The sequence below is a fragment of the Microcaecilia unicolor genome, chromosome 1 (genome assembly GCF_901765095.1).
Source record: "Microcaecilia unicolor chromosome 1, aMicUni1.1, whole genome shotgun sequence".
Taxonomy (NCBI): domain Eukaryota; kingdom Metazoa; phylum Chordata; class Amphibia; order Gymnophiona; family Siphonopidae; genus Microcaecilia; species Microcaecilia unicolor.
The window spans coordinates 342910002-342928200 of NC_044031.1; the positions used below are offsets into that span (position 1 = coordinate 342910002).

Here is an 18199-nt window from a genome sequence, read left to right on the forward strand (position 1 = left end):
TAAAAAGGGGTTGGACGGTTTCCTAAAGGACAAGTCCATAAACTGCTACTAAACGGACTTGGAACAATCCAAAATCCCAGGAATAACATGTATAGAATGTTTGTACGTTTGGGAAGGTTGCCAGGTGCCCTTGGCCTGGATTGGCCGCTGTCATGGACAGGATGCTGGGCTCGATGGACCCTTGGTCTTTTCCCAGTATGGCATTACTTATGTACTTATGAGACTGGGAGCCTAAATGGCAGATGACGTTTAATGTGAGCAAGTGCAAAGTGACGCATGTGGGAAACAGGAACCCGAATTATAGCTACTTCATGCAAGGTTCCACATTAATAGTCACAGACCAAGAAAAGGATCTAGATGTCATCGTTGGTGATACATTGAAACCTCCTGCTCAGTGTGCTGCTGTGGCTAAGAAAGCAAATAGAATGTTAGGTATTATTAGGAAAGGAATGGAAAACAAAAATGAGGACATTATAATGCCTTTGTATCGCTCCATGGTGCAACCACACCTCGAATATTGTGTTCAATTCTGTTTGCCATATCTCAAAAAGGATATAGTGGAATTAGAAAAGGTGCAGAGAAGGGCGACAAAAATGATAAAGGGGATGGGACAACTTCCCTATGAGGAAAGGCTAAAGAGGCTAGGGCTCTTCAGCTTGAAGAAAAGACGGCTGAGGGGAGATATGATAGAGATCTATAAAATAATGAGTGGAGTTGAACGGGTAGATGTGAAGCATCTGTTTATGCTTTCCAAAAATACAAGGACTAGGGGGCATGCGATGAAGCTACAATTTAGTAAATTTAAAACAAAAGTCCATAGACCATTATTAAATTGGACTTGGGGAAAATCCACTATTTCTGGGATAAGCAGTATAAAATGTTTAGTACTTTTTTGTGATCTTGCCAGGTATTTGCGACCTGGATTGGCCATTGTTGGAAACAGGATGCTGGGCTTGATGGACTTAATGTACTTATGTAACTATGATTCGGATTATTCTTTCTAATGTGCATCACCTTGCATTTGTCCACATTAAATTTCATCTGCCATTTGGTTGCCCAGTCTTCTAATTTCCTAAGGTCTTCCTGCAATTTTTCACAGTACGCATATGTTTTAAAAACCATGAATAGTTTTGTATCATCTGCAAATTTGATCACCTCACTCGTTCCAATTTCCATACCATTTATAAATAAGTTAAATAGCACCGGTCCCAGTACAGATCCCTGCGGCACTCCATTGTTCACCCTCCTCCAATGAAAGGAATGACCATTTAACCCTACTACTACTTAACATTTCTAGAGCGCTACTAGGGTTATGCAGCGCTGTACAAGTTAACAAAGAAGGACGGTCCCTGCTCAAAGGAGCTTACAATCTAAAAGAACGAAATGTCAAGTTGGGGCAGTCTAGATTTCCTGAGTAGAGGTGTAATGGTTAGGTGCCGAAGGCGACATTGAAGAGGTGGGCTTTGAGCAATGATTTGAAGATGGGCAGGGAGGGGGCCTGGCGTATGGGCTCAGGGAGTCCGTTCCACGCATGGGGTGAGGCGAGGCAGAAAGGGCGGAGACTGGAGTTGGCGGTGGTGGAGAAGGGTACTGAAAGGAGGGATTTGTCCTGAGAGGGGAGGTTACGGGTAGGAACGTAAGGGGAGATGAGGGTTGAGAGGTAAGGAGGGGCAGCAGATTGAGTGCATTTGTAGGTTAGAAGCAGAAGCTTGAACTAAATGCGGTACCTGATCAGAAGCCAATGAAGTGACTTGAGGAGAGGGGTGATATGAGTATATCGGTCCAGGCGGAAGATAAGACGTGCAGCAGAGTTCTGAACGGACTGAAGGGGGGATAGATGGCTAAGTGGGAGACCAGTGAGGAGCAGGTTGCAGTAGTCAAGGCGAGAGGTAATGAGAGAGTGGATGAGAGTTCGGGTGGTGTGCTCCGAGAGGAAAGGGCGAATTTTGCTAATGTTATAGAGGAAGAAGCGACAGGTCTATCTGCTGGATATGCGCAGAGAAGGAGAGGGAGGAGTCGAAGATGACACCGAGGTTGCGGGCAGATGAGACAGGGACGATGAGGGTGTTATCAACTGAGATAGAGAGTGGAGGGAGAGGAGAAGTGGGTTTGGGTGGGAAAACAAGAAGTTTGGTCTTGGCCATGTTCAGTTTCAGGTGGCGGTTGGACATCCAGGCAGCAATGTCGGATAAGCAGGCCGATATTTTTGGCCTGGGCTTCTGCAGTGATGTCTGGTGTGGAGAGATAAAGCTGGGTGTCGTCAGCATAAAGATGATAGTGGGAGCCATGAGATGAGATCAGGGAGCCCAGGGAAGAGGTGTACATTGAGAAAAGAAGGGGTCCAAGGACAGATCCCTGAGGGACGCCAACAGAGAGTGGGATAGGGGTGGAGGAAGAACCATGAGAGTGTACTCTGAAGGTACGATGGGAGAGATAAGAGGAGAACCAGGAGAGGACAGAGCCCTACCTTCTGTTTTCTGTTCAATAACCAATTACTAATCCACACCAGAACCTTGCCTCCTATCCCATGACTAATTTTCTCGGGAGTCTCTCATAAGGAACTTTATCAAAAACTTTCTGAAAATCTAGATACATTTCATCAACTGGCTCACCTTTATCCACATGTTTATTCATGCCTTCAAAGTAATGAAGCAACTTGTTGAGGCAAGACTTCCCTCGGGTGAACCAATGATGACTGTCCCATTAAATCATATTTGTCTACGTGCTCTGTAATTTTATTCTTTATAATAGTTTCCACTATTTTGCCCAGGGATCACCCCTAGAACCCTTTTTAAAAATCGGCATCACATTGGTCATCCTCCAATCTTCAGGTATTACGGACGATTTTAACGACATTACATATTACTAACTGCAGATCAGGAATTTCATGCTTGAGTTCTTTGAGTACCCTTGGATGTATGCCATCTGGTCCAGGTGATTTACTATTCCTTAATTTGTCAATTTGACTCAGTACATCTTCCAGGTTCACCAATATTTCTTTCAGTTCCTCCGATCTTCACCCTTGCAAACCATTTCCGGTACAGGCAGATCTTTTACATCTTCTTCTGTAACGACAAAAGCAAAGACTTCATCCAGTTTCTCCACTACGGCCTTGTCCGCTCTGAGGTATAATAGGTATTTTCCTCCAGCACCTCGTTTAAGCCTGCAATGCTGTCCTACCGCAATCCAAGTTTCCAAGTTTATTTGGGATTTAGTTTCCCCCCCCATCAAATTGAATACCTGAGTAGCTTACAAACCAATAAAGAACGTAGGAACTATAAATCAACGAGCCAAACAGGTAAGGGAAGCAGGCAGTGGTGTAGTAAGGGATGACGTTGCTCCTGCTCCCCTTACTACACTGCATCACATACCTGAACTGGCAGGTTCCCCAAGCCCAGCTAGCGGAAATCCTCCTGCCTGTGCATCACACTGTCTACTCCCTCCCCCCCCCCCACCCAATGCAATGCTGGGTTTTTGTAGAAAACCCAAATTGTGCAGGGGGGTGGGGCGAGGTGAAGGAGCAGCAGTCAGGAGGAGTTTCAACAAGTCCAAGGCTGGTGAGGGGGACGCAACTAGGTGTATGCAACGGAAAAAAAGGTAAGTTTTGAGATCAGCTTTAAATTGCTGTAGTGAATTTGGAGTTCTGGTTTTCTACATTGGATGACACTGGGAGAGGATTTCTTTTTTGTTCCCTCTTCAGGGCTCGTCTACCCTCTTTCCTTGCCCACCACTTTTCCTTTTTTTTTTTTTTCTCTCTTTTTCTTGATATTGCTATGTTGGTAATTGTTGTCTTACTCTTGGTGGTTCATTGCTACCAATCAGTTATCTTGCAGTGTTACTATCACCAATGATAATGTTAAATTTTCATGTAAGGAAGGATTTAAATGGGGGGCGGGGGGAACTTGTTAACAATTTTGATGATGGATCTTATCTTTTTGTCTTTGCTCTGTACACATTGGCATTTGATTTCTTCTATTACCAGTTGTCTGATGTATGTGTTTTGCTGTGTCATCATTAAATTGCTGGAAACATTAAATTGCTGTAGTGAAGAATGTAATCTGAGACATTGAGCTGGCATGTTTCAGAATTCAGGGTCTTGGACCGAGTGCTTTTTTTGTACTGGCACCTTTTTTTACCTCCACGTTTCCTCTCACTGCCTGCTTGAGAGTCCAGGCCTGTAATCACTCAGTACAAGCAAGGCCCAACATCAACACATTCAGCCTTTGTGCCAGCTCTCTGCAGGCCCTGTTGATATCGCCCCTCTGACACATATATGTCAGAAAGGGCAGAACTAACAGGGCCTTCTCGAGTTCATGGCGTTGGGTGCGAAGGCTCCTCAGTGCTGGTGCTGGGCCTTGTATTGGCTGATTACTGCTGGCCCAGACTCTTAAGCAGGCAGGCAGTGGGAGGAGGAAGGGCAGGCAGGAGAGGAGAATCACTGGACATGGATGGAAAGAGAGAATCACTGGAAATGGATGGGAAAGGAGGGTAGGAGAATTGCTGGACATGGAAGGGAGGGGAGGACAGGGGGCAGAGGAGAATTGCTGGACATGGGTGGGAAAGGACAGCAGGGGAGAGAGAATCGCTAGACATGGATGGGAGGGCAGGGGAGAGAGGAGAATTGCTGGATATGGTTAGAGAGGAGAGGGCAGGGACAGAAGAGAATTGATGGATATGGATGGAGACAAGACGACAGCAGGGGAGAGAGGACAATTGCTGGACATGGATGGATGGAGGGGAGGGCAGGGGAGAGAGAAGGGGGTGCGGAGATTAAGGATTTTTTGGTATGTCATCAACTGAGACAGTATATACATTCTGTGGACTTGCCTGTATTATCTCCTCCTCTGGGCACGCGCTTGCAGACATTCTTTGCTAAATTTTGGAATGGGGGTTTGTCAGTTTCTGTCCTTTATAAAGCACTACAGCTGGTTTCCCCACTTAGGAATTTTGAGGACCTTCTTGCTAAATGGTGTTGGGAACTGGGGTTGCCGGCTACTTCCGTAAACCTATATAAACTTATTAAGCGCATCCCAGAGATCTCAGTGAGTGCTGAGTTGAGGGAATGTCAGTGCCGTACTCTATGGTCTGTGCCCTGAAAATGGTAGATACAAATCAAGGTCAGGTATACATATAAAGTAGCGCATATGAGTTTATCTTGTTGGGCAGACTGGATGGACCGTACAGGTCTTTTCTGCCGTCACCTACTATGTTACTATGTATGTAATTGCTGGACATGGATGGAGAGGAGAGCAGGGGAGAGAGGAGAATTTCTGGGCATGGATGGATGGAAGGGAGAGAAGAGATGGACATGGATGGAGGGCAGGGAAGGGGAGAGAGGAAAACTGCTGGATATGGATGGAGAAAATAGGCAAAAGCTGTATACCTCCTCCAATCAAGCCTACAGCTTTTATTTATGGATGCAGGGTAAGAAATGAAGAAGAAAGGAGGAAAATAAAGAAATAAATGGACAGGAAGCCCTGGAAATGGAGTTAATGGAACAGACAGAAAGCAGCAGAATCAGAGATTGTGACCAACATGATCAGAAAAACAAAGTCACCAGACAACAAAGATAGAAAAAATTAATTTTATTTTCATTTTAGTGTTTGGAATATGTCCAATTGCTGTTTTATTTTGCACTGTATAGGTGGAATCATGTTTCTTTCTGTTTTCCTGATATTGTGCTGCATGCAGAGTCTAGTTTCTTAGGATTTTAGGTTAATTTTTGAAGAATTTGAAGAGAGGCTATCTCTGTTCTGCATGTGTGACTGCAAGGCAGTGTCTATATAGGGATCTATTTGTGGTTCTGAGATTTAGATAACATATTGAGTTTCAGAATTGACAAGACTTTTCTCCTAATTCCTGGTCTGTGTGCTAATTTGGTTTGTGTCATTTTGGGTATACTGGAGCTGTAACAGTTTACAGAAATTATTTATAATGACAAAAAAAAATCACAAGTTATTTTCTTCTCCTATACCAGTGCAATATTTTCAGTGATGCCTGTTTATATTGTATATATTTAGGGTGAGATTTATTCCTCCCAGTGCAGTCAATCAGCCACCGCTATCTAGGGATGAATGAATCCCATCCAAGGCTGCTTCTGGTATATTTACCTCGAATTATGCAGACTCCTAAATTATCAGAGCTGTGCACTTTACTCTGAGCAGGTCAGGAGAGAACAAACAAGCCAAATACAACAGATATATGAGACATCAGCTCGTAGGTTTATTTCTAACAGATATGCTAATACAATACTCACCAAATAGTTTATATCATATCTATCAGTACAGCTATCAAAGCAGTTTCTTGTACAGGGAGTAGACAGACAGCGAATCAAAATATCACATCACAGATCTTGACTTCTCCAAGGACTATACAAGTAACATGTACAATCAATTGGTTACAGGAATATAATACCCCAGCAACACATAGGTGTTTTCTAGGTCTAAGTCTTTAATACCAAAGCCATTTAGTGGATATAAAAGACTCAAAGCTACCTATGAGAAAGCATTTGGGTTGCTTGTCAATTCAGACACAATTTGATTTGGTTTCTCATAGGGAGAGAGCAGCTCTGTGGCTGTCTCTCTGGCTTGAAGTAGGAAGTACACTCACTTTTATATGTCCATTCAGGATACAGGTAATATGACAATAAGCACACCTGATTGGATCTATGTTACTGTCATAGTTAACACTGATGAGTAGCTTCAAATCTTGTAAACATGTTTACATCTTTCGATTCAACCGTTATTGCATCTCTTTACCACATGTTTCAGCAAGCCCCCTGGACCTGGCCCACTGACACCCAGTAACTGCAAACTTCTCTTTCGGCCTGTCCACCTGATATTGCACCCTGTTTGCCAACTCTTTTCCAGCAACTGTCAAACTGTCAGAAACCGTCACAAACAAGCTATTTGTCAATCTGCTTGTTATCTTTGAGTTAGACAGGCTTTTGGATTTTTAATCTACCCTGTATATTATTTCAGGCCTGTATATTCCTTGACCTATCTTTCCCAAAGACATGCAGCATCCATTTTCTACAATATCCATCATGGCTGGCAAACAGGGTGCAGTTACTGTGGGTGTGGCTGCCATTGGGGCAGAGTCATAGATAGTGGCCCTGCCTCTAAGGTTACCCATAATGAATACAGGTACCTTTTTTTCCCTAAAAAAACAAAAAGGACTCGAGAAGACAGAACACAGTTCTGGAGGGGCAATAAGGGGCCAAAAATAGTGAAAGAAACTGAGGGTCACTGGACTTAAAAGTTTTTAATACAAGAAGCAGAATTCTGTATGCTATTCGGTAAGGTAACCAATGATCAGCTTTTAAAAATAGGTTTAGGTAGTCATATTTTATTGCGCCCACAACTAGTTTGATAGTATTTGTATTTGTAAGGGGGGGGGGGGCGGGTAAGGGTGTACAGCAGATTGGTGCACCAGGTGGCAGATAAAACGTGGTTCCTGTGGACCCCGCGGATTTAAACCGATCCATGTTTTACTCGAATCCCACTAAAACACGCACTCCACCTCAGCCGTAGTTTCTTACCCATGCATAAATATCAGCCTCGAACCAGTCCCCGATGGCTGATCTGCATACCTCCCTTAAATAGTCTGCAGTTACAGCTAATTTCGCGGCGCAGGAAGCCAAGGCTCCGAGCAGTCCCGCCAGAACCGAGTATGCTGTGCCCGCTGACATTTCACAGCAATCTTCAGCACCCAGATCCTTGTTCTCATCGCACATGCACCAGACCAAGGTACAACGAGACAGAGGCAGACAGCTAAAGCGTCTGCTTCTTCATCTGACTATACTATTGCTAGGAGTGGGGACTTGAATCGAGACGAACGCCCCATTCCACCGTGCCTTAAGTTCCTCATTGCTGCACACGTTTGCCCCCTAAATGCTGCCTCTTTGCCGACTTTGAGAACAGATAGGAATTTTAAGTATGTAAACCGGTCAGGGAGCCAATGCACCTTTTGGTTGTTTGTTTCAAGCTTTATTAACAAACCTTATTTTTTTCTCGTTTATTAACATCCTGGAAGTTTGAGCGAGAACAGTGACATGACGTCAAAAACGTTGAAGCCACCTAGGTCAGTATGTTTTCCCTTTCCCGCGCAGCCGTCGTTCTAGTACACTCAAAACACACGGGTGAGCTGCAGCACTCACGTTATCGTTTTTTATTGTTGCTGGTAGCATTTTTATTTAATCACTTAGATTTTTAAATATTCCAGTTTGTGCACCAGACGGATGTACACAGAGGACGTAATAACGGATTAACTTTTTGTTATAAATAGCCCCCAGATAACCTGAGAAATTATACAAAAAGAACTTACAAAAGCAAATTTGGTGAAACAAGTCAATTTATTATTTCAAAATACACTCTTGCAAGAATGGGTGTCTGAAAGCAAGCAGGCACACCCTTCCTTAATTTTTACAGTTTTTATATATTCTTTCTTTTTTGTTACATTAGGTGTCTGCCCAAAGTTTCTCATTGGATATTGATCAGATTTACCCCCTATTACATCAGTGCTGTTTATCATATGTTAGTCCCTTCTGAAATTTTCCATAGACAGAGACTATATTCATTGTTAGCAGTGGCGTAGCAAGGGCGGGGGCGGTCCGCCCCGGCTGTCAGCAGGTGTGTGTGTGTGGGGGGGGGGGGGGGTGCTCCCGCTGCTTCCACCCAAAGGGCCACTGGCGCTCTCCCATCCACAGCCCTCTTCTCCTGCCACCACCCTGCCTAAAAAAAAATCAGTGAAGCGGCATCGCAGGCAGCGCCTCGCGTCTGCCCTGCTTGTAAAAGAAGCAAATTGCCACGTTGTCGTCGGTCTTCCCTCACTGTGTCCCACCCTCGCGGCAATAAGAAGTTACCTCAGAGGAGGGCGGGACACAGTGAGGGAAGGCCGACGACAACATGGCGATTTGCTTCTTTTACAAGCAGGGCAGACGTGAGGCGCTGCCTGCGGTGCCGCTTCACTGATTGTTTTTTTTAAAGACAGGGTGGTGGCAGGAGAAGAGGTCTGTCGACGGAGCTGGTAGGCGTGTCGGGGGGGGGTTCAGATGGGAGAGGGGAGGGGGTTCTCAGATGGGAGAAGGGGACTGGGGTGGGGAGGGAGTTTTCAGATGGGAGAAGGGGTGGGGTGGGGGTTCTCAGATGGGAGAAGGGGACTGGAACTGGGGTCTGAGAAGGGGCCATGAGGGGAAAATGGGGGCCATGTCTGGGGCTGGTGGGAAAATGGGGCATGCCTGGGGCAGGTGGGTCTGAGGCTGAAAAGGGGGGGCCCTAATGCAAGGCATGTGGATGAAGGGGGCTGGAACTGGGGGCTGAAAAGGAGGGTAGATGGGATAAGGGGGCTAGTACTGGGACTGGGGGGCTGAAATGGAGACAGGAAGAAGTGGCTGGGGCTGAAGCTTGGGACTGGTGAGAGAAAAGGGCTGGGGTTGAAACTGGGGGCTGAAAAGGGGACAGGGAGAAGTGGCTGAGGGCTGAAGCTCTGGACTGGTGGGAGAAAAGGGCTGGGGCTGAAACTGGGGACTGGTGGGATAGTGGAGCTGAAACTGGGGGCTGAAAAGGGGGGGCAGGTGGGAGATGTGGGCTGGGGCTAGAAAAAGGGGCAGGTGGGATAAGGGGGCTGAAAAAAAAAGGGGCAGAGAGAGGGGGCAGATCCTGGATGGAAGGGGGAGCGACAGGGAGGGCAGACCCTGGATGGATGGAAGAGGGAGGGCAAGTGGTGGATTGAAAAGGCAGACAGTTAATGGAAGGGGGAGAGAGGGCAGGTGGTGGATGGAAGGGGCAGAGATAGAGGGCAGATGTGTATGGAAGGGGCAGGGAGAGAGGGCAGACACTGGATGGAGGGAACAGCAGAGGGCAGACACTGGATGGCAGAGAGAGAACAAAGACAGATGCTGGATGGAAGGAAGACAGTGAAAAGAAGATGAGGAAAGCAGAAACCAGAGACAACAAACTGTAAATAAAATATATATTTTTATTTTGTTGCTTTAGGATAAAGTAGTATTGTAGCTGTGTTAATAAATGTTTATAATAGAACATGTAAACAAGGTAGTCATTTTATTGGACTAATTTTAATACATTTTGACAAACTTTCAGAGAACAAAACCCCCTTCCTGAGGTCAGGATAGGATACTGTAACAGCACTATACTGTATTGACCTGAGGAAGGATGTTTTGGCCTCTGAAAGCTAAATGTATTAGTCCAATAAAATGGTGGCATTTTATTTTCTATATTTGTTTTATTTCTATTTCTTAATTTGTAAAGTGGTGATTGGTACTTGTTAGTTTTTTCAAATTTACATCTGCTGTCTTTATATTTTGCACAGTACTAGGGTACATTTTCTGTTTCTGTGGTGTTGCATTGTATGCAGAGTCTGGCATCTTGGGGGTTCAGTTTAATTTTTGTCTAAATAGAAAGTTTATGATTACTTATTCTATAGTGGATTAGGGTGTATCTGTGTTTGTGAAAAAGACATGGCTTTCAGTTGGCATTGACTGTGCAGGATTGACGATCTGTACTATTCTGTCTGGTTTCGTTTTACAATAGGTGAATTGATGCTCTAGTGCTCATTGTAATGTTTAAGATGCTTTGCTTTTCCTTGTGTGACTCGTAGAAATGACTGCTTATGGTATGGTAGAATTGCTCTATAGGTCCTGAGTGTTTTGTATTCTCAGTATGCCTAGTACTGGATTTTGGAGGGGGGTGTTAAAAAGTGACCAGCCCCGGGTGTCAACTACCCTAGGTACGCCACTGATTGTTAGTTCTGCTCGGTTTACATTTTCTTATCTTTAAACCCCCATGTGAAAACTCTGCATTAGCAGTTTCACACATGGCATTCTTTACCTCCCTCCCCAACCCTCTTTTCTTCTGTCTCAGCAGTTCTTATCAATTTGCACATGTCTCTCTAAACTAACAAGAGTTTCTTTGTTAGTAATTTAGAAAGCCATAATGTGGTCTGTTAGAAAGGGCCTACACAAATATAGTTGAGGCATAGGCTATATATCCTATCTTTGCAATTATGTTAAGTGAAAAAGTAATATATTTACACATTTTCACAATCCCTACTCTTTTTCTTTGATCCTTTTTTTTTTCCATCTATAGTCTCTCACAACACTCTTCCAGACCTTTTAGCATATTTTCACACTCTCCATCATTTTCATTAACCCTCTTTCTCCTAAGAGCATTATATTCTCTGAATAGGATGGTGGGCCTAAAGACATTTTTTTTTAAATTGCTGTTTCAATCAATCTCCGTGTTAACCCTCTGACACATGAGCTTACACAACATCCTAATCCCACTAGGACTCCTGCCACCACTATCTGAGATGTAAACAGAGATATTGCAATGTTCTTCCATTTTCCAATTATTTACGGTTGTGCCTGAAGAAAATTCATAGTGAACATAACTATAATCTCTATATATAAAAGGCACCACCAACATTCTAAATGAAGCCTCCAGCCGGAAGTGTGAAGGGGGAGAGATATCCGGTTTCCCCATGAGTGTCTGTCCAGCCCTCGTTCTCTCTGTAACACAAACAGTGAAGGAAAACACAGCAAAGCACAAAATCAAATTGCTCTCTCTGTAACAGTGAAGGACTCAGAGGGGGGAGGGGAGAGAGGGCAGAAGCCCTCACTATCTCTGTAACACAAACACAGCACAGCTGGAAACTTAACACTAAAGGACTCGATTCCGAGGGGGGAGGGGACAGAGAGCAGAGGGGAAGGGAGAGAGGGCAGAGGGCAGGGACACGCACACTCCCACATGCACACAGAAGAAAACCTTGCTAGCCCCCGTTTCATTTGCATCAGAAACGGGCCTTTTTTACTAGTAAAGGATATATAAGCGAACTATTAAGCAAGCAGATTAATTTAGATTGTAGTAACAACTTATTTGGGTGAGATATCTGCTTAATATAAACAGGGGATCTGGTTTGGAATTGACTTCCATTTTCCAAACCATGTATCTAACCATCCTGTTAAAGAATGATCTATACCTGGGTTTTCTGCCAATTCATCTGCTAGAGTTATAAGTCCTAGGAGGACTTTAGTGATTGCCCCATCAGGAGCTGTGTTATTGGGTATGAAAGTACAGCATTGCACCACCCCCTCCTCAGCTAACATCTGTCTAGTACCATTCTATTCTCCCATGCCATTCTACTGGTTGCATCTAACTGCTCGGCTATGCCCTTCACTGCATTTCAGGTGTAGTTTATGAATCTTTGCTGGTTGTAATATATATAGTTTATCCAATCTACATTCTTGTTGACGGTTGACCAACAAAAGAGGGCAGATTCAAATCCTGCAGCTATCTGATTCCTAGCCTTGAACTCCTCTGGTACACCCCTAGGAACCCCTATACTGTGTATATAAATTCTATCATCAAAAGAGGTACTTATTACCTCTCTTTTGTCTATTATGTAACTTGGGCCCTTCTTCAAATGCTAGGGTGAATGGTATAGCCAATTGTACTAATGCACATGTGCCTGTCCAGTCTGCAGGCAGGGTTGGCCTGATAATTCTTCCCCCGCAATACCACCACACATCTGCTCTGGCTATTTTCAGGTTACATAAGTACATAAGTTTGAATAAGGTTTGAATAATTTCCACTAGCCTGCTTCCCGGTCACATTCATTACTTGCGTGCATGTGTGTAAAACTCCTACCTGCCTGGTTGCCCCTTCCCCCCCATCTTGAGAAACAGGCTAAATGGTTCCCATGACCTGGTGAGAAGACTGGTGGTATTCGCACATCTTTAAGGCTTAGTGCCCGGAACAGCAGTGCCAGAGATTTAGAGGAGTCATTTCCCCATGCTCCTTCTTCCTGAAACAAAGCCAGCATACATCTCATTGCCATGGGCGTAGACTGGGGGGGGGGGGGCGAGGGGGGGCAATGCCCCCCCAAACGACAATGACATGGACTGGCACTAGAAGTAAAAAAAAAAACAAAAAAAAGCAAGCAAGCACGCGCTTGTCTCCGTCCGCTTCGCTGCTTCCCTGCCCTCTCTGGCTGCGTCCCGCCCGAAAGGAAATGACATCAGAGGAAGGCGGGACGCAGCCAGAGAGGGCAGGGAAGCAGCGAAGCGGACGGAGACGAGCGTGCCTATCTACCCCCTTCTCTTCCTACCTCCCTCCGGCGCAGGCAGCAGCAATCTTCTCTAAGCCTTTCTTGTTCCTGGCAGCGGTAGCGACGTACACGCTGCCTTCAGCTCTGCCCTGAAGCCTTCTCTTCAAGTTCCTGTTCCTGCATAGGTGGGAACAGGAACTTGAAGAGAAGGCTTCCGTGGCAGACCGAAGGCAGCGTGTATACGTCGCTCCCGCTTCCAGGAGCACAGAAAGGTTGAAGAAGACTGCTGCCTGGGCCGGAGGGAGGGAGGAAGAGAGGGGGTAAACGGAGTCACAATCCTGGACTTCGCGGGGGGGGGAGCAGAGGGAAGATGGATGGGACTGGGAGGGTGGAGAGCAGAGGGAAGGAGCAGGAGAGGGATGGGACTGGGAGGGTGGAGAGCAGAGGGAAGGAGCAGGAGAGGGATGGGACTGGGAGGGGTGGGAAGCAGAGGGAAGGAGCAGGAGAGGGATGGGACTGGGAGAGGAGGTGAGCAGAGGGAAGGAGCAGGAGATGGATGGGACTGGGAGAGGAGGTGAGCAGAGGGAAGGAGCAGGAGATGGATGGGACTGGGAGGGTGGGAAGCAGAGGGAAGGAGCAAGAGATGGATGGGACTGGGAGGGGTGGGGAGCAGAGGGAAGGAGCAGGGGATGGATGGGACTGGGAGGGTGGGGAGCAGAGGGAAAGAGCAGGGGATGGATGGGACTGGGAGGGTGGGAAGCAGAGGGAAGGAGCAGGAGATGGATGGGACTGGGAGGGGTGGGAAGCAGAGGGAAGGAGCAAGAGATGGATGGGACTGGGAGGGGTGGGTGGGGAGCAGAGGGAAGGACCAGGAATTGGATTGGACTGGGAAAGAAGGTGAGCAGAGGGAAGGAGCAGGAGATGGATGGGACTGGGAGGGGTGGGGAGCAGAGGGAAGATGGATGGGACTGGGAGGGGTGGGGAGCAGAGGGAAGGAGCAGGAGATGGATGGGACTGGGAGGGTGGGGAGCAGAGGGAAGCCTACTGGAAAGAAGACACTGCATAAAACAGAAGACACTGGGACCAAAGCGAATAGAAAAACTAAATGATCAACAAAGGTAGAAAAAGTATTTTATTCAGAATATATTAATTGAAATATGTCAGCTTTTTGAAATGTGCATCTGTGATATTTTGCCTGTAAATTTCAATTCCTTCCTCCATATTAGCATATTCATTTGCAAATGAATATGCTAATATGCTCCGCCCCATCCTCTGCCCCCCCAAATGAAACAGTCAAACTACGCCTATGCTCATTGCATTGGGATCTGAATTCCACCCCAAAGGAAAAGGAGTAATTTGAGCCACCGGTCTGCCTGAGGCACATGCATAGCCATCACTTTTGTTCAGACTGGCCACTGTAAATTTGACCCATTCAACCCAGGCATTTATCTCCCCATATCCTGTTTCTATCTCAAATGTTTGTCTCAAATCCTTCACCTATATTATTTTCACCACCTTAGGATCATTTAGAGGTGGTTGAAATGGCCATATTATAGGCATGCTTGTTACAATCGGAATATCCTGAACCTTCTTTTCCATAATAATCATTCAACAGCATGCTAATGGGTCTCTTCCTGATACATCTATTCCCATCCCAAACAGAGTATTATGTATGTCCTTTGTATAGGCCTTACCATTAACCTCTTCTGTCCACTTTGTACCAATGATTGTAATGAAAACAGCATTAAACTCCTTATCCCTATAGTCAGACTGAGAGGGTCCTTTAAGGATGGAGATCCGGGGCTTAGTGATTTTCACATCTACCCCACTAGGGGTAGCAGTCCATCCCTGTGCCTGTGTAGTCCACAGTACATAATACCAAATCTTACAGGGTGCACCTAGACACATACACTTGTCTCCCTGCTATATTTTCTCTGTGCCTAGTGGTTAGGGTGGTGGACTCTGGTCCTGGGGAACTGAGTTCGATTCCCACTTCAGGCACAGGCAGGTCCTTATGACTCTGGGCAAGTCACTTAACCCTCCATTGCCCCAGGTACAAATAAGTACCTGTATATGTAAGCCGCATTGAGCCTGCCATGAGTGGGAAAGTGCGGGGTACAAATGTAACAAAAAAAAAATTAGGTTGCACATGTCAAACTTAATCACCTGGGGTTAGTGGTTTCATTTATACTTATTGTATGCTTCCCGGGCTTATTCTGAAGAGAATGAAATGACTTCGGGAGAGTGATGTGCATAGGTGGTAGGTGGCCCAACTGTTTGGGGAGGCTAAAGGGGTGGGGTTAGGGTGGGGCCAGGGGCGGGGCTTACATCCATAATTGTCTGACAACACACAGAAAAAAAATAAGTAAAAATAAAATAATCACAATACCTGTTATTAAATTTAGATATGTATCATATGTCAAAGAATAAAGTAGTTGCTCAAAGCATATACTAACCACAATCGCTCAACTGCAAAACACTATGCACAACTTTGTGCAAAAACACACTCAGAACCTTACTGTACCATAAATATTACACTGGGTAGACCTAATACACCAATATACCACCATACGGAAAATGCAGACCGTCAACAATATGAAACGAGATCATAATATCACAATTCTCATGTAGAGCCACAAAACACCCTTTTAGGGTTGATAGTGTTCACAATGAGCTCCTTTTATTAACAACCATATGTAGATCCTTCAAGAGGTAGTGTCATGATTTAGGCTCTATACCCTTTCTGATGTTTTGGTGCCACCTCAGTAAGGCCAACACACAATCTCTCCACTGCAGAACACTATACACAAACTTGTGCAAAAACACACTCATAACCTTACCAAACCATAACAGCACTAATTCCAAGGACAGGACGAGCTATAACCTTATGCGTGGAAAGGCAGCACTATAATTACACCGGGCTCTAAAACACCAGTACATAACCTAGTAAAACAAAAAGGGCTGCAAATACTACACGCTAGCAGAATACTGCATCTTGATCACACATGAAAAACACATGACACAACGGATTTGAAGGCAAAATACTGAACTGGAAAGTTACCTCAAGAAGTCAGACTCAGCATGCAGCAATACTAGAAAAATTGAAACTTGCATGCAAAATATCACAGATGCACATTTCCAAAAGCTGACACATTCCAATTTAAAAATTTTGAATTAACAAAATATTTTCTACCTTTGCTGTCTGAGCATTTAGTTTTTCTATTAGCTTTGGTCCCAGTGTCTTCTGTTTTATGCAGTGTCTTCTTTCCATTTGATATTTTTTCTCTCATCATGTCCACCATTCTTCTGTCCCTTTATGTGTCTTATCTACCATCTGTAGCCCTGCCCCTATCCTTGCTCCAGTTTCAACATCTGCCCTCAAAGTGTTCCAATCCAGCCCTTAAATTCAGCAATTTTCCCTCCATCCATATCCAGCATTTCTCCTCACTCCACTCCCCTCCATCCACGTGCATGTACTTCCTCTGTCTTCCCTCCCCTCCATCAATGTCCAGCATTTCTCCTCTCTCCCTTCCACTCCATCCATGTGCATCTTTCCTTTGTCTTTCCTTCCCTCCATCCTTGTCCAACAACTCTCCATTCTCCCCTGCCCTCTCCTTCATCCATCCATATCCAGCAAATTTCCTCTCTCCCCTACCCCCATTCATCCATCTATGTCCAGCAATTCTCCTCTCTTCCCTGCCCTCCCCTCCATCCATCCATGTCCAGCAACTCTCCATTCTCCCCTGCCCTCTCCTCCAGCAATTCTCCTCCCCTGTCCTCCCCTCCATCCACCCATGTCCAGCAATTCTCCCTTGTTTCTCCCTCCATTGCCGTATCTATCCCTCTCCCTCTTTCCCTCCCAATTGCAGTGTCTATCCCTCTCCCTCGTCCCCCCCCCCCCCCCCCGAATGCAGCATTTATCCCTCTTGCTCCCTCCCTGCAGTCCCTCTAATTTGATCAGATCGCTGCTGGTAGCACAGATTAACTAAGACAGTTCGCTTCGGGGCTTCGTACTGACAGGCTCTCTCTCATCCCCCCCCCCCCCCCCCCCAATGCAGCGTCTATCCCTCTCACTCCTTTCCCTGTGGTCCCTCTAATTTGATTTAGATCACCCATCGCTGCCAGTAGCGGCACGCCAACATTGTACTACAGCTTGCTTTGGGGCTTCGGCCTGACAGCATTCCTTGTGACGTGTCCCACCTCCTATGACCAAACTTCCTGCTTCCACGAGGGTAGGACACATCATAAGGAAGGCTGGTCAGAGGAGGCGGGACACGTCACAAGGAATGCTGTCAGGCCGAAGCCCCAAGGCAAGCTGTAGTACGATGTTGGCGTGCCGCTACCGGCAGCGATGGGCGATCTAAATCAAATTAGAAGGACCATAGGGAGTGAGTGAGAGGGATAGATGCTGCATGGGGGGGGGGGGGGGGCTTGCGGCTTACTTTTGGTCTTTTTATGCGCGTTTATACAAACATTATTAATTCTGTCAAATAGTAAGAAAAGCCAGCACTTAACTTTCACAAAGTCCTATGGGGCCACAGTTTCACCCCTGTTGAGGCTTCTTCAGGAACTGGTGCTTAAGGATCAAGACACCAAGTGACATCTAGGAAGTGAAAAGACTCCTTGATATTTGAACACAAATGATTCAAAAACACTTAACTTTTTGATTTCAGCTCAAACAATCTGCTGGAACACCCACATATTTTCTCAACACTTTCACTTGAAAATGGCGCTGACACGTCAGATGCCAACTCTGGATGTTTAAATACACAGACGTAATTGGCTGATTTGCATGAACATGCCCCCCATAGAGCTAACCAAAATGGAAAATGCACTTTAAAAAATGAAAATTCAACATCTGATGTATTAATAAAACACATGCTAGTCCACAGTGCTGTTTAAACCAAAGGGTTCTAAACTGTTCAGACGAAAAATCCACTTAGCTTCACAGCATTGTAACATTAACTTCCGGACCCCTCCTCGACTAAGAGGTTCAATCCTATCAACTACACAACATTTAAGGTCTTCAAAAACGTGTTGCAACCTCATGCAATGATCTACTAGAGGCACTTTGCGAACTGCTCTCCAAATGTTTGAACGATGCTCAAGCAGTCTCACTTTTAATTGATGAGTT

The 18199-nt window shown here is 45.5% G+C and overlaps 1 protein-coding gene across 2 annotated transcripts in view; it reads right to left on the reverse strand.

The window, feature by feature from the left end:
* Window positions 1–7861, reverse strand: part of TMEM42 (transmembrane protein 42) — an 84763-nt gene extending 76902 nt beyond the window's left edge. For both annotated transcript variants that reach the window (XM_030190060.1, XM_030190061.1), the window contains exon 1: window positions 7541–7861. In XM_030190060.1, coding sequence (XP_030045920.1) covers window positions 7541–7735 — 195 coding nt within the window. In that variant the 5' untranslated portion in view covers window positions 7736–7861. The remainder of the gene's footprint in view (window positions 1–7540) is intronic.
* Window positions 7862–18199: the final 10338 nt, after the last annotated feature.